Below are 25,962 nucleotides of genomic sequence, written 5' to 3'. Positions count from 1 at the left end.
ACTGAGGTGTGGACACAAGCAATAAGGAAGCGAGACGTGGCTGAAAGGCAGTTTAAGTGGAAAGAAAATACTGTGGTATCTTGGCTCTTCCTAGTTTTTTATATTTTTTTGTATTTTTTCCCTCATTCTTTTCAGCCCTGGAGGACAAGAACTCCCATTTAATCAGCAGCATAGACTACAAGCCCGGCTTCTCTTGCCCACCCCTCTCAATCTGGTTCTAATTACACTATTCTAAAAAAGAAGGGGGGGGGGCGACGTTGAGAGCGTGGCACTGTTATTGTTTTTTTCCTGCTGGAAGACCATAACGTATGACGCTCAGACAATAGGAACACAGCCCCGATCCAGCATCCTTGTCTCGAAAAGATTATCACTGCAGCGGCGTAAAGTAGGTCAGAATCCGGTTGAGGTCGTATTGGAGTTCCTGTTCATTGGCCTCGAAGAGGGTTTCGTGTTGGGCGCATTGCCCTCCCGCGTTTGATTAATACGAAACATGTAGTCAGGAAGTTTGGACGCTCAGAAAAATTAACCCATACGTGTTTTCCCATAGAGGAAAATCTGTACGTTTCATACATCTGCACAGACGGACACTGGGGAAGGGGGCACGTAGGGAGGAAGGGGGAGAGAGAATGCGCTGTGAGTAAATACAGCGTGCTTTGTGACCGGCCGTGCGCAGCATGAGTGAGCGACACGTCGTGTGACTCTCTGGTCCTACGGTCGCGGGAGGAAAAGAGCTGACGTGTGGGACGATGAATTAATGAGAAAGTGCAGTCCCCGACAGTGCTGTTTGTGTGTGTATTGGATTTCTGTTTTCACTGCGTGTTCCTGTCAGTCGAAAGATGACAATCAGTACTCTGTCTTAACATCTAGCATTAGAAGGCGACAATTATGTAATGGTTGCTACAGTTGCGCTATGCTTATTCTTGCCGCGATTGCGATTTCAAATGTGCTTCTGCAGTAAGAGTTAAAAAGCAAGAGCTTTTTTCTTTTCAATCCGCTACTTTTGGTCTGTTCTTTGTGGCTGCGGAGGGTGTGCAGCTAAAGGACCTCTTCCTTTCAGCAATCTTGGAGGGAAGGAAGAGACTTGTAGGAGCTCAGACGGAAACTTTTGACATCCTCTTGCTTTAAGATTTACACAATCCCCCCGTGCGCGAGACCTAAATTCTCCTTTCAAGCCACTTTAATAGTTTCCTTCCATAAACACACGTTCAGATGGCCAGCCTTTTAAATGATCATTTTAGGACGAGGGCGCCCCCTGGAGACAAATGTATCGCATTACACGCAGATGCGCAGAAATACACTCAAGAATCTCCATCTTGGGAAAGATTCCTTAAGTGGCAGTTTCCCTTTGATGGCTGTCGTGTTTTGGGCTCGGCGCTAGATGGCAATGGAAGTTCAGAGTTCATGAGAACATCCATCATTAACGCGTCAGATTCTGCAACAGCTGCAAGAAAACTATCATTCCTTAGCTTGAAGTCTTGTAGCACCTCCAAAACTCAAGATGGAATGTCTGAGTATTCATGTGCAGGAAATAGTCTGGGTTTTTTTTTCAACAGGGATCATTAGAGGTGAATTTATTGTCTTTTGTTTTTAATGAGTTAGGTCAAGCAGTTAGTCACTGCAGAAAGCACTATCTCCATCAGGTGGCCCGTGGTTTTGTGTAAAAGTGTTGCAGTTTTGACTAGGTGCACCATATCCTGTGACTTGAGGTTTTTCAAAGAAATCTTTGATCGGAGGCAGTGGTTGCTCGTACTTCACATTAAACATAAACAAAACAAACCAGCTCAAGTTTAGACCCCATACTGTGCTAAATGTAAGTTTTGCTCCGTAAAGATTCTAAGCCTCATCATGGGGCAATCTATTGACAGATCTCAAAGTGGACTTTCAGATGATGCATAAAACTGGGGAATTTTAAGGCTGTGGCTTGTCAGTAGCACATTTGAAAGTTTGACCTTTTTGTCCTTTACTTAGAATTCTCAGAGTGACAATGAGAGTGACATTTACTGAGAATTCTAAGCCCTGAGTGACAGTATCCAATAGCTGTAGTCATAGAAACATATTATTCCATTCCTACATTACCACATTGAGCTCAGGGAACATTTGCCTGGATAGAAACATCAAAAATAGAAAAAGAATAATTTACAGAGCTTATAAATCTATTAATGTTTACGCTCTTAGATCAGAAAGTCTAACATGGAATCCACCCTCATAAATATGGAACCCCCTGCTTGCTACCATTTCCCTTTTTTCTGCAATTATGACGCGTGATCTTGTTAAGGAGGGATTTGGATTTCTCATGGCTCCCTCTCCCATGCCAGAATGCACAGCTGTAAAGTGTTAAATTGGAGACAAGCTTGTTTCAATTGAACATTTCTGAGGTAATCCTGTGCTATGGTTTGGTCCCGGTGATAAAATAACGCAGGGAGAAAAGCAGGCAGATACGTCGATGGGTTCTCATGCTCGTCATTGGGTGGGTGACGTAATGCATTCTGGGTAACACAGAACATCCAGCCTGCCTCCAAAAGAGAGGGGGAGAGAGATGGAGGGGAAAAATTTAGAGGGAGAATGATGGGGGGAGGGGAAAGAGAGAGAGAGGGACGGGAGCAGAGCGGGGAAAAGTTCCCACTGCTCTGTCTTCTGTTCAGTAAAAAAAAGGCAATTAAGCTCAGTGTCCATTAGTGAGACATAGAACATGGGTTGTGTAGGGGGTTTTTATCATTCTGCAAATGCGTCTCTCACCAAATAAGTATTGCAGTATTTATTCACTGAAGGCATGCTTAACAGCGTAGCTGACATTGTCTGGGCTACATTACTGCATGCTGTATTACCCATTTGTACAGCTGGAGATATTCCTGGCCTGTGTGTTGCTGAAGTACACAGTAGTGTCCCACCCAGGGTTTGAGCCCCCCTTCAGCTTAACTCCACACATCTCCACACAACTGTGAAGAGGGGGTTCCCTTTGTATGGGCTTCATCCCATCTAAGCTCATCCCTATATTCACTCCATGACAACATCAGTAGCAACCGCAAACATGGCGTCCATGCTAGTGGAGCTACCAAGGACTGCCCTTACTGCCTACCCTCAGATAGGCGACGTGGCACCCGGGAAAAAAGTGATTCCCTGGCACCGCTGTGGCATTGTTGTGTGGGCACGGGACAGCAGGGGCATTGTAGGGGAACCGCACAAAGGAAGTCTGTGTTATTTTTGGGTCTTTAAATAATACCGACCCAAAGACCAGCTGTGGAAAGGAAAGGAGTGAGCGTGCTCGTTTTCCTCACATGAGCGTGCCCCTGCGTCTGTGAACATGGGATCACCGCTGGCACTGTTCCGAGACAAGGAGCACATCCAGGTCAGTGATGGGCCAGTACACAAGCGCACGGACAGGTTTAAGTGCATGTGTGTGTCTGCATACATGCACACAAATTTTGTTAAAAAATGCATGTGTGCTCTGAGATGCTTCTGCTTGAGATGTGCTGCTTTTGAAGGTGTGCCTGGTGTGTGTGTGTGTGTGTGTGTGTGTTTATCTGTGTATAACTGTGTGTCTGTGCATTGTTCAGGGATGTGTCAGATGTGAGAAAGAAGCTGTTCTCAGATGCATACTAAAGACTAATCACAACAGAAATATAGCATTCCTAAGATTATCTGCTCTTGTCTGTTAGCACCAAGATTATGCAGCTCCTGAAAAGGCATTAGCTGGTCTTTATGAAAAGAGGATGAGCCTCTGCATTCACTTTCTTAATCGCTCAGAGGTAATAGCTTTGCTCTTTTAAAATGAATTACGCCTTGTCATTTGCGTGTGTGTTTTGTGTTATATGTAATTTGGGGCAGAAGGAGATTCTGCAAGCTCATGTAATTTTCCATCAGTGTTTGATTTAATAACGGCGCATAATTGTATTCACAAAACATTACATGAGACAGTCAGTTTACAATCTCTGCCTCTAGCAAGTGCCATGTTTCTACAAAGGTCACATTTTTACCTGTAAATATTAAGTCTTCTGCACTGAACAGTGGAGGGCTTTTGAAGGGAACTACAAAGCTTTGCCTCCAAACAGAGAATGTCAGGGTATCTCAGACAGACGAAGCGTATGACTGAACCTGATCATATTTAATAGGATCAGACTTTGAAAGCAAAGAAGCCAGTGAAGAGTGCTGTGGGTTTTTTTTTTTTTTATGTGGAATGCGAGGCAGGGGGTTTCCGTCTTCCTCTCTCCGCCGATCTGATGATTGTATGACAAGAGAGAGCTGAAAATAAATGGAATGCCTGTTGCCAGAGGCGCAAAGAATTTGGCCTCGGTAGCTGTTGAGATACCAGTGGAATGGCCAGTGTCACCAAGCCCTCACTCACCTCTTGTGTGGAATGTCAATCACGTGTTGGATTTAGATGGAAGCAGCCATGCGTAACGGTTCACACCTCTGATGCTCCCTGTCTCCTGTTTGTTAGGTGAGACTCACAATATGCTGGATGTGAACAAATGCCATGGCAACATTAAAGTCAGGCCTCAGAATGGACATACGGACATGCCTCAAGGAGGGAATGACCTCTTAGAGCGGGGTTGGTGTGTGATGCAACAGGTGTGACAGATAAATGCTATCGAAAAACTAAGGACTGGAGGGATGTGTGTCAGGGAAATGGAGGAATCTGAGAGAAATTGACAAACCCATGATATAGCTCAAGCATGCTCAGTTTTGGGAAGGATATGTCAGGTATTTTAATACAGTGAATTTCATGGTCACGTTTCACTTTGGATGGCTGTGTGTTAAGGTCATTTGCAAACCCCTGCAAGGATAAATGGATTGTCTCTGTCATAAATCTGTCTTTTGCGTGAGTAACATTTTTTAGTGAGGGAATGTGGTCTTGTTAATATTCTGTATGTACTTAGGCAAACTTCTAAACCGGTGGTGGTCAATGAGCTCCAGATATCACATGCAGAGAATGGGTCTTCATTTGAAATTTATCCTGAATTTTTATCCTTAATCTAAACCAAACTAAGAGCAGTATCTGCCAACATTTGAATGTACTGAAAAAGGTCACTTGTTTTGAACAGTGTGTTAAGTGAAATGCGAGCGGGAGTCTGTAGGCAATGGGTTTTTTGGCTTGCTGGTGAGCTGTGTCCAGGTCATGCACTGGTTAAACTGCAGATCCCTAATCACCTAATTGTTCTCAGCGAACAACAGTTTGAAAGGTGGATGTGGCCTGGAATGGCTTAGCTCAGGCTTTCACAATGCACTTAACAACAAGATAGGCTCCAGCTGCCGTTGTCCTGTGAGGCCAGGCCTGTCCACTAGACATCCTGTACCAGTACAGTGAACCTGGGGTTATGGGAAGTCAGCTTTCAGGGCTTGAATGATCTTGGGACATTGTTTTAGATGACATCTTAAACACAGATAGCTAGGGCTAAGCTGGATTCTAAGAGGGTTAAGAGGAAAGAGACCAGAGAGATTCATCTAAAGCTCAAAGCTGGTGAACATATGCTCATTCCCAGGCTTGGCCCAAGCTTGTTGTAGAATTTCGAATTTCACGCATATGTTCTACCTTCCTCAACAGTCCCGAAATCCCCCCCCCCCCCCCCCCCCCCACACACACACACACACACACACACACACACACACACACACACACACACAAACACACATACACAATTCCACTCTGAGTCTCCACCCTTCTGCAGACGCTCCGGAGTCCCACGCACACTGCCGTTCAACCTCGGCCGTAAACACGTCAGCCCTGCCCCGCTCAGAACAGGGCAATAAAACCCCTCCTTAATAACAGAGAGATTTCTGTTCCTCCCCGGTCAGCACAGCATCTTACAGGGCTTAGCACTGCGCAGACTGAGTTTAATATCTCACTGAGCTGACCCAGGAGCCTAACACAAGAGAGGAAGAGAGACAGAGAGACAGAGGGGGAGAGGGGGAGTGGGGTGTGCAGCAGATGCCATCAGGACCAGAGCTGAGTGCAGGGGTTCGCTGGGTTACAACAGCTGGGAGTTGCTGCTGCTTCAGCTGACTGATTGATTAAAAGTGGAGACACACATGCACAGACATGCTTTCCCCCCTTTGCTGTTGTTTATAGTGTTACATATTCTGGCCACACATTGTTTTTTGTCAGTCTGTTTGGCTGTGTGTGCGTATGTACGTGCATGTGTGTGAAGAGAGAAACGGAGAGAAACGGAGGGAGTTAGAGAGAGAGAGAAACAGAGAAAGAGAGAGAGAGAGAGTGAGTGTGTGTGTGTGTGTGACGGAGTGTGTGTGTGCGTACCGTTTCCTTTTGGCTGCTCGTTCTGGTCAGCTGATGAGCACGGCGGGCTGCTATTGGACGGGCCAGCTGTGTGCAGCTGCACTGTAGGCAGAGCCGCGTGAGACAAGGCTGCCAGTGTCTAGCGGTGCGGCCGCAGCGCAGACGGGCCGAGCGGACGGGATCGGGAATTGCGGCTCTCCCCCCTCCACCCCCACCGCCCCCCCCCCCCCCTCGCCCCATCCCCTCACGGGACGCAGACATGGGCTGCGCGGCCAGCGTGGTGCTCCTGCAAGCCTTCCGCTCTGTGGTGCGGAGGAACTGCTCGCACATCTGCCCCCGTCGCCAGGAGCAGCTGTCCCTGGAGGTCCTGCCCCTGGAGGAGGGGGACGCCGTCAGCCGACCCCACACCATCATCGTCATGGTAAATCCGTGCGCCCCCCCACCCCACCCCCACGCGGGGCAGCGAAAGTGTCAGGGCCAGGAGCCACCTGGCGCTAATTTTAGCTGTAATCATGAGCTGTGCGGGCTTTTCCTCCTCTTGCTAATTATTTCTGTGCTTTTTTCTTCTCTGCTGGGAAACTAATCTCAGTGGAAAACATATGGCGCACTATCAGCGTAATACGCTAGTCTGCAGTATGGCTTGTGTGCCAGAGTTGAAGTTGTACTTCCCTCACAGCTGAGGGAAGCAGTGGGGGGGTGGGGCAGGGGAGAGGGGGGGCAGGCAGGGGGATGTCATACTGGTGTAATTCCCCTACTGTGGGAAAATTAAGCCTCTCGGCCCGTCTGTGTTCATGGCTTTTATGAATGGTCTGCTGAACTGCGCGATTCTGCGCATGAATGAATGAATGAATGAATGAAACTTGCCACCGCCGGCTTTGTTTTTATTTATTTACAGCCACTTTGACTCGTCTGCGATTGTGTTGCGATGGGTTGAAATGCAGGGCGTTGCTGATCTCACGCTGAGATGCTGGGACCACACACATACACAAACACACACACACACACACACAGACACACACACACGCACGCACCAGACATGGTGTCCTGTTGGCTGCATGGCTGAGTGAGTCTCAGGTGTTGACTATGGGCATTCTGTCATAGTGGGGAGGGGCTCACAGCACATGCTTAGTTGTATGCGTCAGATGGAGCATGCAACACATGGAGCATTACAGCCAGCATTTATTCAGTCTGATATGAGAGTAGTGTTCTGTGTTTGCACTGAGTTCAGGGTGTTGTGGATCGATGTCCGTTACAAAAGCTCTAGATTTAAACTGATGCATTGACAGACTTGCTTTCGTCTGAGAAGATGTACATACTGTTCGGACAGCTGCTTTTGTAGATGTTGTAGGAGAAGTATTTGTAGATGAATAGTTACAGATGTGTTCAGGGAAGAGGGCTGAACAAGTTGCAGCAGATATCTGTGAAAAAGATGAGACAGGCGTCTGTGTTACCCCCCGCCCCCCCCCCTGGTCTTCCCTCTTCTTCTCTCTTCTTCCGTAGTGCTGCACTCCAGCGTTTCCTTGGAGCACATAATGTCATTGTGCCTGCATCATTGGAGACTTATTGAGCTTCTGGAGACAGGATGTTGTCAGGACAGAGAGCCCCATTATTTATTTAAACTGCATTAACTGGAAACAGGATGCATTCTGGGAGGCCTGGCAGTGCCACTGCCAAAGACCTGCACTCTGCCTGTCCACCGGTTTGTCTGTCTGTCCGTGTGTGCTTCACCTTACTACAGACCACCCCCATGATTGTAGAAGAGCAGACGTGTTTGCAACAGTGTGCATTGTAATGTTTCTTGAAATGCTGATCGCAGTGGTGAACACAGTGGAAAGTTGAGTCAAGCGCTGAATGTCTCATCTTGGCATGATGCTCCCCCAAGGGGGTGCTCCTCCTCCCCTCTCCCTCTTTTCCTCTCTTCCCAAAACTCAGGCTTTCATTTCCAACCCCTCTCGCTCTTTGCCGTCCTCTGTCCGTCTTTCCCCTCCCCCCCCCCTTTCTCTGTCCCTCTCTCTCTCTGACTTTTTCGACCTTCCCTCCGCGTTCTGTCTCTCCTTCCTTTTCCTTTCTTTCTTCCTTCGTTCTCTCTCTCTCTCTCCGTCCTTCCCCTCTCTCTGCCTCATGGCACTGTTTACCACGTTCCAGTCCAGCCTGATTTATTCCATCCAGTCTTCTTTTTTTTCTCCATTCTTCTTTTTTTTTTAAGAGGAAAATAGTTCCTCTGGTTTCTCCAGAAGTTGCTGTTCCTCCGGATCATTTTTCATCACGGATCAGGCAACAGGCTCCTCTTATCCTTCCCGAGAAAACAGAGAAGCCCCTCACATCTTTCCCTCTCTCATGTTGCTTTCCCTCTCTCGTGCTGCTTCAGTGGTGAAACAAGAAGCTCATAGGCTCTGCCTCATACCTGAGTGTCTGGCACATTAACCTCTATCTGCCCCGAGAGAATGGCCAGTGAGGCGCTTTTTACAGCTCTCATCACTGCGAATGCACTGCACCTCTCTGAGAAGTCTCAGAAGCATGGCATTCGTATCAGTGGCACATCTGGCGTTGCTGGTACGTTCCTCAACCCCTGCCAGAACTGCAGCAACGCTCTGCCCTTCAAGTGGCTGTCCACTTCACTGCAGAGCTCTGCTGTGGGGTTAGATTTATAGCCCTCTGTCTCAAGGCCTCTGGCAGGGGCTGTTGTATGTGTGCTCAGTAGGGTTTGATGTCGAGGACAGACAGGAGCCTTCAGTAGCCCCAGTGAAAAAGTTTGTGCAGCTGCATCCATGTGCGTGTGAGTATGTGCATGTGCACACGTGTATTGTGTGGGTGTCCGACCATATGCATGTGTAAGTATATCATGGTTTTTCTGTTTCCCGGGCATCTTTTCATGGTGTCATTATCTGGGACCTTGCCAAGTTGATAATGTAGAGAAGATTGTTTATTGAACTGATGACGGTTTATGGAGTAGCTGTCAGCAGAAGCCTGTCAAAGAGGTGTGACACACATGTCTGATACGCTCAGCAACACTGTGAAGAGAGACACCGACAGAGCGCTGTGGATCGGATCACCTCTTTCAGCTCTGAAATCCTCTCACAGCCCGAGCATCACAGCAGGTCATCTCTCTCTTCCTCTGTCTCATTTTCTCTCTGTCTCTTTCTCTCTCTCTCTCTCTCTCATTTTCTCTCTGATTTTGTCTGTTTCTCCTCCGTGTGCCAGACTGCACTGTGATACCAGCTGCTCATGCAGAGCCATAGCCATGGATGATTCTCAGCTGGGTCTGAGTCTGCTTGTATCAATTCAGCTTCTCTCCTCCCACTCACAGTCTCTTACTGATATCAAAATAGTTTTTGTTCATTTTAAGGACAATAATACGGGCCAGACTGAAACTAGAGCATACCTTTTATAACTGATATAACAGCTCAGGAGAATTCAGATAAATAGTGTGCTTTGTCATATTGATGAGGAAGAAAACCTTGTGCTAAGTGTATAAATGCTTCAGAAATGACTGAAACCTAACGTATAAGGCTGTTGGGGTTTTTGTTTTTTGACCATGTGTCCAAAAAAAGTATGTTTTGTTAATTTTCATTTTTCAAAAATATACTTTGTAAGTGATATTAAAGACTCTCTACCCTGCTCTCTACCCTTCTCTCTCTATCTTTCATTCTCCCTGCCTTTCTCTCACTCTTTATCTTCCTCTCTCTCTCTCTCTCTCCCTCTCTCTCTCTCTCTCTCTCTCTCTCTCTCACACACACACACACACACATACACACACTGTTTCCCATTCTTTGTTTTTAATAAACCCAGCTGCTAATGATGTGCTCTCTGTTCTATTTTGATCCCGCGCAGCTGTAGTTTACAGACAGAATCAGCACAATCTCTCCCCTGCTGAGAGGGAGGGAGGGAGGGTGAGCTGAGATCGAGAGAGAGGGGAAGAAGGAGGGAAGGGGGAAGGAGGAATGGAATGAGGGAGAGAAGGAGAGCTAGAGAGAGGGGAGGGCGAGGGGAGAGGATGAGGGAGCTAAAGAGGGAGAGAGCAACAGGAAGAGGGAGGGGGCGGGTTATGCAGCAGGTGTTTAAACTGCTTGTTAAAGATATTCTGGTCCTAATAATTGAGCCCTCACAATGCAGATTGAGAGTAATTGTGACTTTTGAAATAAACGATTCGAGTGGCCTGGAGGCAGCGTGGTGGTGTGCGTATGGAGCACATGTGCAGAGACATGTGACCGTGCAAATTTGGGTATCAAACACAGTCAAGTTGTGGTGTCCCTCATGCCTTCATCACCCTGTCAGACTGGTATGGATGTGTACATATATATCTGCATGCCCTAATGTAAATGTTGTAGTGAAACACGATAATCATTAAAAGGTATGCCGGTCTCCTATCTGTCTCTCTGAATTTCTCTTGTATATATCTCTTGTATTCTGTTCAGTGAAAGCCCTGCTGTCTGTGTGCTGACAGACGTGTCTGTGACCTGCCGTGTCCTGCTGTGAAGTGTCAAGCCCTCATGGATTCTGGTTATGTAACACTGAGAGGGGATTACAGCCTAAGAGCAGGGAGAGACGGTGACGCCTGTCTGCTCTGGGTCATTTGTTCTTTAGCAGCCGATAATATCATTTAATGTAGACCACTGTCAGTGTGTGTGTGTGCGTGCGTGCGTGTGTGTGTGTGTGTGCATGCACGTGTGTGCGTGTGTGTGTGTGTGTGTGTGTGTGCGTGTGCGTGTGTGTGTGTGTGTGCATGCACGTGTGTGCGTGTGTGTGTGTGTGTGTGTGTGTGTGTGCATGCGTGCATTTTCTGTTTTGCTCATGATCTATTGTGTTTGATGCCTTTAGCTGCAGTCATTTCTGATTGTTAGCAGGAGAATGCTGCTCAAGGTGTGCGTTGGTTCTGGTTTTCATTCAAACACTTGTAAAACATCCTGCACTGGGTCCTGCGGAAGTCCTCCCGGTCATGCAAGGGTACGTTACCAGCTCTGCAAACAAAACCACATGTGATGGAATTCTGCAAAAGCAGTTGAGAGGCAGCGCCATCTTTAAAAGCCGGGTGTCTACAACCTGCATGAAATAAACCCGGTGACACGATGCAGCCTCTCAACCAAGCAGCAATTTCAATGGCTCTGTTAAAACCAGCGGTGGAATGGAAACTAGATATAGGATGAAAGCCAGATGCAGGCTTGACTCCGCAGGTCTGAGGTTGTACGTGCCTCAGCTGACCCACACTATGAATAATATAAGCGCTGCCTTCAGAGCCACTGCTGTGGATGCGTGTGGTTGGTCTCCCACGTAAACCTTTTATGATGTGGTGCTTCTTTTCTGTAAAGGTGTAGGTATTGTTGGAGTTACTGACTATAGTTCCCATAAATGGCTGTATTTTCCATTATATCAGTCAAAAGGGGAGTTTCGGCGTGTGAGCCACGTGAAGTCTGTTGACTGGGGGGGGGGGGGGTTTGTGGCTTTCTCAGTTTGTCCCTGGTTTCCCAGCTTTCAGCTGGTTTAGCTCTCAAATGTCTTTTCATGTCAGTTGAACTGATGCAGAGGCCTATGACTGAACAGTCATGAAGGGTCCAGTTGTGCACCTTGCTGATTGGGCCGCCAGGTCAAGTCTGACAAGCAGCTTATTGGCCAATAGGCGAGATGAGCAGCTACAACCCTGATTGGCCATAATAACCAGGAAGGCGGGAGTGAAAACTCCCCCCCTACCCCCTCCTTCTTCTGCCCCCTTATAATTGTCATGGTTTTAACGGTTGCCATTGCTTACACAATAATTATAATCATCGTCAATGTTGTCGTCAAAGCTGAGAAAATGGGCATATCTAGTCTCTCTCTGTGTTGGTGGAAAGCACCACACTGTCCGCCCATGTTCAGCCATGAGGGCGCTTACTGCAGCCTCTCTGTGTTACATCCTGTCTCTCACTGTTTTATGAATGCGTAGCACATGAGAAAATTATGGGTGGAGTGCTTATTACTATATAATGTTGTCGCAATGTATATGCAACATTGTCGCAGCACAGCACAATTGATAGGAGCATTAGATGTGAGCTGTTTGCCTGTCCTCTGTGTTTTAAAGGTGTTTTGAAAGTAGAGAGGTGAAGCAACAGTGTCCTCAGGCTGGGTTGGATCTTTCTGTTTCACTTCTTTGTAACACAGCACTGCTCTGTTGGTGTATAGTGTGAACTGTGAATGCACTGAAGTAGATTTGCCTTGTGGAGTTCTGCTTTGATCCCTGGATGCACAATCACTGAATCAATAGCATGTCATATTGTAAGTGTCACTGTGGCTGCAGAACGGGTTCCAGCTGAATACATTAAAACAAAAAAAAAAATCATTGTTAGCTCTTTGGGTCACCATGGACAAGGACATCTGCTCAGCTACTGTAGTTACTGATGTAATGTTATAAATATTGATCACATGAAACATTTTATGACATCGGCTGTTGAAGTGAGGGCCCAAATGCCCGTTGCAAGATTACATCATCATAGCGAAAATGGAATTGTTTTAGTTGCATTATAAGGCCTATAGTGCTATATTGATTTGCAGAACTGGAGAGGAAAAACTTGATGGTGTTTTGTCTTCCAAAGATCGATAAAGAAAAAAATATCTTTATATCTACATATGCAGTCTGTAGAATATCACATCAGCGCTAACAGCTTGTAATGGAATTCGTTTCTTTTTGAGAGATGTAATCATTTAAAAAACTGAAATGGGTTCACAGGTTCTCTGCATCAGACTGTTTGCTTTTGAAATATGAAACTATGACAGTACCAGAGTTTGCTTGTCTATTCTCAGTGAAGCTACTGCATTTGTGTTTACAAGTGCATGTGTGTGCATTATGTGTGTGTGAGGGAGAGGGACAGTGTGTGTGCATGTGTGTATGTGTGTGTGACAAACAGTGTGTGTGGGTTTGTGCATAGGCCTGAATGTCTTATATTGTGTTATATTTCCCCTCTGTGAGATTACTCCCCCTTGATTACCCTGAGCTCAACAGGGGGTTCCAGGCAGGATAAGTTAGGATCTCCACATTAGAGTGAAGATTTGTTGAGGGCTCCTTTAATCAGTGCTCCTGCTGTCACTTAGCAGATCCCAGCTGCTCCCCCATAACCCCCGACCCCAGCTCACATGGGCGGCCCTTTGATTGGGGGAACAGGAAGTGATGTCTTAGTGTGATAGCTTGACTCACAACTTCAAAAAGGGAACCAAGGATTAGCGTTTGTCAGGGCCATTCATCTTGAGTCACACCAGGGCAGGCAGTTGATCGCAGACTCAGAGAGCGGCAGAGAAAGCAGTCTGGGCAGTCAATGGGTGCTCAGATGGGAGGGAAACTGCAGATATCCCAGAATGCAGTTGGCCTCACAGACCTGTATAGTGGAGCACAGAACCACAGCACTACAACATCAGCAGGAGGTCACAGGTGAACTACTGGTTGTGAACTCGCCATTGTGCCTTTTTACTTATCCCATTGCATGACTGTCAGCTTTATCCACAGTGATGTAAGGTGTTCTCAGTGTTAAATGACTACCCATTCTGTAACCATTTTCTACAGTTGGAAAATTTGCTGGAGCAGTTCCAGTAAAGGAACATTTTTCATGGGTACAACAGCTGTGTCCCACTCTGGACTTAAATTTGTACATGCATATATATTCACCCCGATTAGGCATGTCATTTGTGCCTATATGAAGGAACAGGAAGGGGGATGATGGTATTACATGCACATGTAGAATTGACTAAGTGTTTCGGATGCCTGGTTCTGCTAGTTTAAGGTGCACTTGACTGTAATTTCATGGAAACACGCATACATTTTTTTATGCGTAGCTAAAGAGGGCATGTTTTAAATGGCTGTGACTATAGTAGAGGACCGTTGCTGTTTTTTCCCTCCAGTATGTTCAGAGACTAACCCTCACTGCCTTGTCTTGGGGCCTCCACAGTAGAGGTGGTTAACTGAGGTGCAAAAAGGAAACGGTTGAGGCCTGCGTGAGAAAAAGACAGAGAGAGACAAAAAGAAAGTTAATGCATGCAGGGCTCTGACCACATGACCAGGTGTGGCTGCATTGTGCTGCTGTCACTGTCTGCTCAAGAAAATGGTGTGAGGACGGTTCAGCAAACTGTGTCTGCATCTGTGTGTTTGTGTGTAAGTAAAAGAGAGAGTTGGGCTGGGCCTGATCCTGGAAAAGTACCGCGATAGAAAGCAGAGGGGTGAGAGGTGGAAGCTGATAGAGCCGAGTGATATTCGGTTACGGGGAAAGAGGAGATTGAGAGACAGAAATGCGAGGAGAGAGAGGTGCAGATGTTTCATGGTTGTGGTAGAGAAGAAGAGCGGTGGGTCACGGGTCAGTAGCTCGCCCATGCGGTAGACTTGACGGGACACTCTTCCGCGATCACTGAACTTTATATTCCTGTCCCCTTCCTCCAGTCACCCTGGTTTAGCCGCTCCCATGTGCTCAGGGCTTCCTGGGTGAGTTTTGCAGAAGTGAGGCAGCAGGCAATAAATCAATTCTGTTTATTCAGATAATCACTCACATTCCCTGCCTCACCAGTCTCCCCTCCTCCCTGTCTATTCATAAAAAAAAAATAATTAAAAAAATAGTAAATGTTTGAAAATTAGCAGTTGAGCCTCGGTGGACAGAGAGAGAGAGAGAGAGTTTGGTGGTTTGGTAGAGGGTTTTTTTGTCATTTCCTCCCCCCCTCTCGCATGCCGTGACATCAAGCGTATCTCAGACAACTTCCTCCCCTCACCACGCGCCCTGGCAGGTTTTGCAGTTCAATGGAAGTTCTGCTTCTCGATAACGGAGCGCGTCGCCTCTGAGTCCACACCGCCGTCCGTCCCTCTGTCCGTCCCTCTCACGAGCCCAGGATGAGCTTCAGGAGCAAGATTACCTTCCGCAAGAAGATCAAGAGCAGGCGCGTGCGGGCGGATTTTAACAGACTGAGCTGTGTATGTATACTCTTCACCTCTCCTCTCTCTGTCTTTCATCAGCCTGTCTCTGTGCTGTACAGCTGGGCGCCGGCGGAACCAGCTGGGCTCAGGTAGAGATGCCACCGCCTCTTTTGCTTATACCGCTGTCACTTCTTACTCAACTTGCTCTCCTCATTCTTCTGCGAAATTGTGGCGCTAAGACTACGTTGTTGTGACACTGTGATCGCAAAGGTACGAGGCTTGTGTGGGTTATGGGTTGACCAGCACGCAGTAGGGAGGCATACCAAGGCTTTGACATGCGTGCAGTCACATGGGGACATGGGGAGACAGAGCGGGAGTGGTGACATTCTGACCTGACTGTGCTTGTGTTGTTAACATGGACGAGAGACTGGAATCACAGCCAGGGGAAGAAAGTTTGGTTTCGCTTATGTCATTTTGCAGCAGCGGAGTGCCACTTGTCAGCTTTTACTGCAGTCACGTTGGCTGTATGGTTTTTCGGTAACTTCTGTGGTTGTGTATGAATTACACTCTCTTGTAGACAGAAGGCAAAGATGTTGCTCCTCTTCTTAGGCTGCTGCGCAAGACTAAACACACCACAGTCTCTGGTTTATGGAAGTACTGTAGCTTTGTGGCACACGGTTTCGTGAAGTTCCCCCTGTCGTGACATTGTGTTATACGTGCCCTATATGAGATAGTGTGTTATGAGTGTGTTATAAGATGGTGAGGCTTCTCCTGCTCTGCTCCGCTGCTGGGGAAGTCCTGTGCGTATTGTGTTTATATGTGTCTCACTGCGTGGCACAGGCTGGGCTGGGGGCGGGGGGATGATGTCAGATTTGCAAGATGATCTCTGGGCACTCTGAGAAAAAAAAAAAACAAAAAAAAAACACCAAACATGTCACTTCCCCCATGAAAGGAATAAAGACAGAACTTACATCATCAGAGGAAAGTTCAAGTCTTTTGACCATCCAGGTCTGTTGTTTGTGACGACATACAGAAGAAGGATGAGTAAGACCTAAGAAGGAATGCCACCATCCTTAGTTGCATTGCATTGAGTCATCGGTGGCATAGATGTCATCAGGCAAAAAATAAAGACACAGTTTCTTGGACAGCATTTAAAAATAGTGTTTTCTTTAATGTTAACATGAAAGCCAAAGGTAAATGAAAAATGTTATTTGTCTTGAAACCCTATTTTGTGAATTTAGTAAACCCCTCGCCGCTTGTCCAGGTATTTTCCCAAGTGCGCTGAGACTCAGGTAGCATGAGGCCATGGTGCTTCAATCACTCTGCCAGTCCACCAGACCAGTGGTGTGCCAGTTGGTCTAATTTGAGGTTTGATGTGCACTTAAGAGGAGGGGTTAAGCTTAGGCTGAGGGGAAGGAGCGGTTAGGAGGGTTAAAGGGTGGGGCAGCATTTTTAATCTTGAAGTTGGACATTAAAGCAGAGAGTTTTACCAAATCCTGAGCATGTGCAGATGTATTTCAGAACTTCCATTGAGAAAATTACATTCTGAAAAGATGCCAAGACGGTCTCGATTTAATCTGACTTAAATATTCGCGTTAATAAGATATCACTTGGCAATGGGGTCGGGGTCCATAGCAACCTCATTGCTGTGACATTTTAATAGTGGAAGAGTTGTATTTTTATGTATTCCAAGGACACTGTGGACATTTTATACAACAGGAAGAGGGTTTTTGGCATAACACATGGTTGGCTCTGGTACTGTGGCTGTCGCCGGGGTTGACTGAAGGACTGCTGGTCTGATGGGGGACACCATAGTTCCTCTGGTCAGGCCAGAGGTGGGGGGGTCACAGGCCTGAGCTCCCAGTACTTCTACAGTACAGTTGTGTAGTCATGTGCTTTGGCAGCAGTGTGAGTGCAGAATATTAAGCAGCATTGTTCATTCATGTCTACTCGGCTTTCCCCTGGGCCCCCAGAGGGAAAAAGGAACATATGCACGTCTTTATGCCTTCACACGTGATTGTTTAGCAATCCATTTCAAGAGGTAAATCCCTTTTTTTCTGATTTTTGGTTGGAAAGTACCCATGTCCGATACTGTTAAACCACTATTTTTACCACACCAAACAGGAATTTGGTTAAAAAAAAAAACCTGGCCAGGAAAGTTCTTGTAAGTGCTGTTGGGGGCTTTTGCTTTTTCGGTTCTTCTCAAGCTTGTGATTCATTTCAAAGTAATGCATCACTGGATGTTTGGTTTCTTTCTTCTCCCCAATGTGTCTGGAAGGGAAAAAGTGTGACTGGGGGGTCTTGTGGCTATGAGAGAAACTGCAGCTTGCAAGTGTGAACACAGAAACACAGGGTTGCGGTCTCAGATGAGCTCTCCTTGTTCGGATAATAGAAGTTTAAATAAGGCATAGGCCTACTCATTGCCAACTCAGTGGGTGCAGAGCACTAAAGATCGTGACCCATGATGTGTGAGTCAGTGGCACATCAAAATAGCTAAAAAGAGATTCTTTCCCTGACCTCTTTGGTCTTAAATTTGCTCCTGTACCACAGCAATGCAGCTCTCCTTCATTATCACTCACTTCAATTAAGATGATGGCAAATTTGATGATTTGAAAGTCAGACGTGCTCGTTTTTTTTTTTTTTTTTTAACTCTCATTACTTTTGTGAAAGAGGCAAAAACAACAATGTCTAAAGGTGTGATCCTTCTCAAGTAAAGGTGGTAGAAATATTTAGCCTCCTCATTTCCTGGCTATTCGTGTTCTTGCTGCTAAATGTTGATGTGGTATTTACAATGGTAACGGAAAACAACACAGGAAACCCGTGCTATGGCGGCACATTTCTTTGTTCTAGTCTACAAGAGTAGTGTTTATTTAAGGATAAGGCTACCTTTGGTAATTCTTCTAATACTGTCATTCTGGACCCTGGACTTTGTACATGTGTTTTGGTAACTGGTTTACGTGTTGGTTTGTGCACAAAACAGCTGGCTTTTGCATTGGTTTGTGTCTCGCGTATTTGCTGACCAGTCTGTGCGCTGTTCAGCTCTAAGATTTTGTGTGCTGACCAGTTTTTGTCATTAATCCGAGCCACAAATCAGTCTAAGGGAACAATACTTCAAAAAAACTATTTTTACTGTGCTGACCAGTGTGTGTAATACTGAATTCTTTGTCTACTAGTTCATACATCCTTCAGTAGTGTTTTTTTGTGTTTTTGTCTGTGTTTCTGTTAAATTGCTGGCTGGTTTGTGCATTATATAGTTCCTGACCGAATTGTGTTTTTGAGTTGTGGATCTCTCACACTGATTGAGTGCTTTATGCACTATTCAGTTTGGCTTTGTTTATAGTTTACTTTATCTTTTGTCAGTATGCTAGTTTGTGTATCTTTCAGTTGCTGCCTGGTCAGGCTGATGGTCTGTGAATTGCGTCACTCGCTGGCTTGAATTTGGCAGGGCGCCTGACTGATTTCGTCTCCTTCCCTCCTGCAGCAGGAGAAGCCGAAGCTGATTGACCCTTTGGATTATGAGGCGGTGATCTCAGAGCTGGACACAGAGCTGAAGGAGGATCCCTTGAGAGACCTGCTGCTCTTCCCCGACGATGACTTCACGGTGCGTGTGCGTATGTGTGTGTATGTGAATGTCTGTGCGTGGGTGTGTTTTTTTTTTTATTTACGTATGCATGTGCAACCGTCCTCTTCCTCTTCTTCATCTGCCTCCCCTTTATTGCTGCGTAGCCCGGCTCAGCGTGGGGCCCGCATTCCCACGCCCGTGCTCGCAGGCTGTAATTAAAGAGAGTGCTCGTTAAGTTTGTCTATTTGAGTAATGCACCGGTCAGTTGGCCTGTAAAAACAATGCCATGTGCAGTGCAGTGCTGCGGAGGGCCGTGAGCTTTTTTTCCCCATCATGACTCAGTGCTCTTTGCTAATTTCATTGTCTGACAAATGCACTGATGGATTCACATTTGTCTACCCACCATCCGTTCCTTTTCAGAGGCATTTCAGCCCATGGTTCTTCCTCACTGTAATCCATATTACATTGTTTTTTTGCATTTCCTATGACCTTATTTTGGATATTCATCACATTCTGCACAAAATTCCAGGAATAAGAATATACTTCTTATACACTTTTGTGCACAAATAGATGTATCTGTTTCCCTCCAGTTCTGCACATCTTGGTGAATCAGTCAGGCACATTTATCTGATAATTGTTCAAGCTGTGTTGTATCGTCTGCAGGTGTCTTTCTACCTGTCCTATTGTCTGTCCTATCTTGAGTTCACATCTTCCTGAAAGGTTGAAATACATGCAAATAATAGACTGAGGGCTGACTGGCTGTCCACCTCTTGCGTGTATGAGGATTGGGCTGTATATAGCCTGTGCATTACGCACTCAGCTATGCGTCAGGCTGGTATATATAGAGTTCAGTGCGTGTGTGTGTGTGTGTGTGTGCAGGGCTTTGTGCGTGCAGTGGGGAAGCGAAAGGCAGCCTCTGCTCTGTCTCCAGGCCCTGTCTGAAAGAGGATGTGGTTCATTGATTGTGCTGCATTTAGGCAGCAGCCTACAAAAGGGAAGCATGCTTCGGTCACTGAGGAAGAGAGCGGGCCAAACAAATAGACCAAGTGCGCCAGTGATGAAAAGAACAAGCCTCGCTCATCAAAATGAAGTGCATGCGCGTCAGCACAGCACACAGGCCGTGTTTCCCCAGTGAGAGTGCAGCACAGCCCATTGTGTGTGGGAGTTCTGGAACCCCCATGTTGCAATCTGAGAGCAGCACAGGGGTTTCAGAGCATTTGCATTAGGAGGACAGTATACATTGGGCAAGAGGGTGCCAGCCATTGTCTATGGGTGCAGCATCCCAAGGTATATTGGTTCCGTCTGAGCTTTTCTCTTGCCTGAATCTTTAAAACAGTAGGCCTTGTCTTCACACTTAATGGAGTCTTTGTGATTTAAAGAGAGCTGAAAAATCTGCTGGGCCAGGCCCTCAAGGACCAAGATGAGCCCGGATGAGTTCATTTCGCATTCACGCTGGAGAGGCAGACTTTACCCTATGGCAGAAAGTCCCAGACCTGATGAACCTGACTTAACATTTTTTCCCCTCTGCATCTAATCAGTGCTCAGCAGAGCCTGTAAAGACACCTTTGAGAAAAACTTTTGCTGCGCAGTGAGCGACGGGCCAGCTGAGCCATTTTCTCGGGGTTGCTCTGACTTTGATGTAAGGCCAGCGACATTGCGGGGACGCTGTGAGAGTGCCATTCGTTAGCTGGGCGTAAACGAAAGCAAAAGAGTCTCTGAGCGCTGTGAGTCAGGGAAGGGTGCGGCAGGTCCTGCTGCTCTGAAGGAAGCTGATTTTTAGAGGTCACTCCACAGCCCTCTGAAGTACGAGTGCCTTCCCTTGAATGTCCTGATTCATCAGTGCTGTGTTTCTTCTCAAGTGTTTACCTGTTGGGTTTCCTCTCTGTGTTTACATATTGGGTTTCTTCTCCGTGTTTACCTGTTGGGCTTCTTCTCATTGGTTACCTGTTGGGCATCTTCTCTGTGTTTACCTGTTGGGTTTCCTCTCTGTGTCTACCTGTTGGTCATCTTCTCTGTGTTTACCTGTTGGGCTTCTTCTCAATGGTTACCTGTTGGTCATCTTCTCTGTGTTTACCTGTTGTGTTTCCTCTGTGTGTGTGTTGGTTGGGTTTCTCCAGTGTTTACCTGTTGTGTTTCCTCTGTGTGTGTGTTGGTTGGGTTTCTCCAGTGTTTACCTGTTGTGTTTCCTCTGTGTGTGTGTGTTGGTTGGGTTTCTCCTGTGTTTACCTGTTGTGCAGATGAGCAACACCTTGAGGGAGTGGGCTGGGTGTCGTTGGTTGCATGAAAGAAACACACTTTGAGGGCTTTGCATTCGGATTCATTATGCTCCCAGTGATTTCTCCTAAACTCCTTTAGATATTTGGTCATTAGTGACTTTGTTAGTAGTCTAATGCGCGCCTAAAAACACTGTTCGGATTAAGTTGTTTTAATTAGTTGCTTTAATTACCCCGGCAGATCCCTGGGTTTATGTATAAATGCATGACTGGGTAAGAAATGTCCATGTTTAATTTAGTACGTCTCAAGAGGTTTCAGAGCAGCGGATTGAATAGCTCTAATTGGAACTTGTATTTGCTAATGCACAAACTCAATTCACTAATTTTTCTACGTTCTGAGCATTTTAAGAATGCTGCTGAATGGAATGTAAATCAAATCAAAGTGTAAATCGAATAGCCTCTGATGGCACAGTTGCAGGGATGTTTTCACCCTCTACTTTTGTAATATAGTTGTGTTTTTGAAGAATTCTCACTGTGTGCTGTTTTATGATAGTGTGAGTGAGTGAACAAGGTCAGGAGGATATGGAAAAAACAGGGAGCTCCTACCGGCTAGCCAAAGTGAAAGTGCTCAGTTCTGATGAAGAGGCCAGCAGCAAGAAAGTACACCAAGCAAAATGAGTCCTGTAAATTTAGTCAGCACACATTAGCAAATGCTAAAGTAAAAGCTTGCCAGCATGCGTTAGCAATGCGTTAGCAAACACTGAAGTAAAAGTTGTTCAATTAATGTACTCATAAAATTAATAATCTTGAAAACAAAAAGTAAACAATTAAAAAGCAAGAGTAATTTCCAACAAGGGGGAAGCTGGTTTACGCCCATGCAAACACAGACAAGCAAGCACTTATAAATGCAGAGTATCTAAAAACCGCATCGCATCGTCAGATAAGCATTACAGTTTCTAGCCTTGCAAAAATGGGCTGCTTTTAGCAAGCAGGTACAGTGGGAAAGGAGTGGCATCAGCACTGGAAGTTAATGAATTGCCTCAAACCAAATACTTGATTTTGCTGTTGTGGAGAAAACCGCTGAGGATGCCGCGCGCTGCTGTTTGTGAAGAGACGTGCTGCACATCCAGTACTGTATCAGTGTGCACTGTGGCATGTCACAGGTGGCTGTGGTAGCAGGAAGAGTGATACTCCGCTACTGATGCAAAGAAAACAGAAGTGCTCATCTGTGTATTTATTGTGTCTGTCCGAAGCATGCAGATTGTGCTGTATGTATGCTCCTGTTCCTCCACCTCTTCCTCCCCCACATATCCAGATGCTTACGGTTCTTCCATCTCCATCCCAGGTGTCCACAGCGCCCTTGGAGAGACGGACGCTATCGTCCACAGTCCCAGAGGGAGCGGAGGAACAGGCCGAGTGTCTGCTGGTCAGACAGGTGAGTGTGTCTGTAACAAGTTCACCACGGGTCAGACGTGGGAGTGTGTCCCCAGCAGGTGTTCTTCAGGGCAGAGAGGGAAGTTTTATCGAGGAAGATGAGTTCTCTGCCTTAAAAGTAATACAGACTCCAATAGGTGTAGCACCTTAACCTTGGGAATCATCAGGCACCTGCAGGTTGCTTGGATGACTGTCAGTGAAGTTGCACCTTTTCTCCAATTGGCGTTTACCTCACTGTAGTGCACTGGCCAACTTACAGTGTGAAACCATGCCGCGGTTTGCATGGGAGTGTATGCAGAGGGTTGCATTCACCATGCCGCAGGACTTCTGCCTGAGTGCGGTGGCAGTTGTTGTGAGATGAGGACAGTATAAATAATCTGCAATTCTAATAATAATAATTCTGCATAAAGGGGGTAAAGCATTAAAAAGCAAACAAAAACAGCTAACAACAAGGCACAATAATTTGCAAAGAACACTGCAAACAGGCAACTCACCATGGCAACATGAGTCACGCTTTGGTCGAAAGCGTTCCGTTGCGACATACATCACAGTGTAATTTTAACAGCAGCCAGTGGAATGAATGTATCTAATTTTATTTCAACCTGTATGTCGCTCCGTGGACCCGGAACAAAGTTTTGAAATGCCTTTTTCTCCAGGATCAGCTCTGTCTCTTGGAATAAGGGTAGAGGACTGTGAGTGGAGTTTATAAATACAATGAACTGACGTGTGTAAAATTCCAAAAAGGTTAGTAGTTTGCAAATAAACACATTGTAAATAAAATTACGTACCAGTTGTGAAAGTCGTTAAGGAGGACAATAAACCAGGCTACTGGTATAGTACACAGTGATGAATAAGGGTTTTACAATCTCTTCTGAATCTTAGTGCTTTGTTATAAAGAGTGTCCAGAGGTTGCAGGGATGAGGTTGGGAAATACATATGGGTTATGTCACAATGATCAAGTATCACAAAGCTAGTTCAGGAAACTAGCTGTTGTTCTTGCATAAGATAAAAAACATGATTTGTGTCAGAAGTATAGCATTAATTTTAAAATAATTGAGTTTATAAGTAATTTAAAGTTAAACTCAGTATATAGCCACTTTCCAAGGTATTTATAACTCGTAACTAGGCATGTATTCACTAGGATTAGCATCAAGAGTCCAAACCTATGGATTGTTGAGAGATTGAGATCTTGTGTGATACTGCAGGTTAGAGAGGAAGGTATATCTTTCATATGTGGATTACAGATCCTACAGTTTTCTTCTTCTCATAGTCAGTGGATTACCTGTAATAACAGCTGTAATCAAACACATTGATATTAAACTATTCGGAAGTTGCAGCTTTGAATTGACTCATTTATTTAATGGAATTCAGTTGGAGCACTGTGCATACTACCTTTAAAAAACATGCAGCATTGTATTTGGAGAATCAAAACCTTTGCGCCTCTTTTTTTTTTAATAAATGTCACACAATTGATAGCAATTATTGGAGTCTGTTTTACCTATCGTTAACTGAATGGGATCTCCGGAGGTCCTAATGGATTGGCCTGGTACAAATGAAGAGCAGGTCAGCAGTGACTTGTTGCCTCAGGCTCTCTCCACCCCTCTGTTCTTAAGGCCCACTGAATCTATATATAACCCAGTGTATCGACCTGTGAATGCTCAGCGCTCCAGCCATCCAGCTTTCACCCAGCACTGTCACCATGCGCCGGGGGGGGGAGTGTGCTCTGCCCTGGACAGGACAGAAGTGTGGAGCAGATATGCAGGCTGGTGATGTGAAGCAGGGGAAGGGGGTCAGGATTTTAGGGACAGGACAGTTCTCTGGATAGGAAGGTGGAGGGGGGTGGAGTCACCATCCTAACACAGAGGCTGTGACCACGGAAAGAAACATCTTCTGGATTACAAGCACTGACCACCTAAAAAAGGCACAGCAAGTGGATTTCTTTGTTTTGGAGCAGCGCAGTGTGTGTGTGTTTGTGAGCGCACGTGTGTGGGAGTGGTGTGTCAGCATCATCATGGCCCATTTTAGCTTTTATGCCTGACATAGCTTTTCAGTCCTGTGGTGCACCTCCTCCTTTGAACCAGTGGGAACAGCACTGTGCTGCCACATGTCCAGAGACTTTTCCTCTGGTGTGGGAGAGAAAACACAGCACACCGCAACTAGTGCACAAAGTAACAATGAGATCATTTACAGAGGCTGAAACATTGGAGCTTTCCATATTTATAAGTTGTGCTGGCATGTGTAATTGTTGGCACCAGGGGGCATGCAGTTCGGGATGCCATGTGTGCTGTTTGCATTTCTCTTGAAGTGGAAGCTGTGTAATTATGTGTGAACTTTCTAAAAAACATCTAAAATACAGACTTATACTTTAATGACAAATTACGTCATTGTTCCCATCACAAGAATGTTCCATCTAGTAAGTAATAATGGATCAACAGATTATTGAAGGGATATATTGCATTTTTCATCAGTCCTTATCATTTTTTGTCAGGATGAATCAGGATCAAAACAGACCTTGTCAAATGAAATGGCCCATTTTTACACATTGCTAAAACTGCAGATGGTCCTGCTCTGTATTTAAAAACCACCATGAGTGCTTAATCATTGAAAATGTACACTTACATATTAAAACATGCTGCTATGAGCATTAAAAGGCAAGGATAAGTGCTGAAAACAGGCATTTAAAAAAGTGTTCTGAAGTATGAACTCGATACGAAGCTTATGTTGTCAAGAGAAGCATATGTGCCAGCACTCTAGGAAATCAGTGTCAGGAGTTGTCTGGGTTTCATATGGGATGGCCTGTACGGCATAGCCTGCAATTTCCCCCATATTCAGTTTGTCTTTAATATGACGTAATGGTGAAACACTTGTAAGGATGTGTGTCTATTCTCAAGCCTGTACGTTCAGCCTCAGTGAACAAGGAAATACACCAGACAGTTGTGACACAGCTCACGGAAGTGCTCTCTCTCTGTGTGTGTGTGTGTGTGTGTGTGTGTGTGTGTGTGTGTTCCTATATTTTAACACCTAATTAAAAAGATCTGCTGTCAGTTTCTGTAACAGAGTCTGATCTCTTTGTCCTTTGGTGATAAATACCCACCAATGTAATAATATATAATAATATATATATATATATAGTGCAGCAATATTACAATATTGCTACAAGTCTAGAGCATAGCAATGTTGGTGATTACACTGATATTTGTTAAAGAGGGAAGTGAGTGTTTGCGGTCTCAGAGCAACACAGAGATAAGGAGGGCAAACAGTGCTGGTGCATCACAGGTCTGCAGGCAATGGAGAGATTGACGGCCCATGCTCCCACTGTCTGCTGATGTAATCTCAGCCCGTGGGAGAGAAAGTTAATTCAGTTCTTCTACTGCTTTAATTAATTTCGCCATTAATTCAATCACATAATAATGGGTCTGTCTGGGGCTTAAAGGAGAATGGGTAAAGACAAATCAAGATGAATTGTTTTGGGCCATTTTTAGCAGGCAGCAGGAGGGTTTTTTAGACATGCATCAGCGATAATCTTGTTTTATTTGTCTTTCGTCCACATTCGAATCCCCATAGACATGTGTGACGTTCAGAGAAATTAATCTGATGTGTCAGAGATGAGATACAGAACTGTGTTGTCACAAAGAGGGGACAGAGACCTGATAGCTCAAGCTCT

At 45.7% G+C, this 25,962-nt stretch overlaps 1 protein-coding gene across 1 annotated transcript in view; it reads left to right on the top strand.

The window, feature by feature from the left end:
• The window catches only part of dock10 (dedicator of cytokinesis 10), an 88,276-nt gene that overhangs the window by 18,480 nt on the left and 43,834 nt on the right, over window positions 1-25,962 (top strand). The window contains exons 2-3 of the mRNA XM_036536986.1: window positions 18,571-18,690; window positions 22,210-22,299. Of these exons, the coding sequence (XP_036392879.1) occupies window positions 18,571-18,690; window positions 22,210-22,299 (210 nt within the window). The remainder of the gene's footprint in view (window positions 1-18,570; window positions 18,691-22,209; window positions 22,300-25,962) is intronic.

This window comes from Megalops cyprinoides, chromosome 9 (genome assembly GCF_013368585.1).
Source record: "Megalops cyprinoides isolate fMegCyp1 chromosome 9, fMegCyp1.pri, whole genome shotgun sequence".
NCBI lineage: Eukaryota > Metazoa > Chordata > Actinopteri > Elopiformes > Megalopidae > Megalops > Megalops cyprinoides.
Note: the sequence above shows the minus strand (reverse complement) of the source record. Positions and strands in the feature narration are given on the sequence as shown.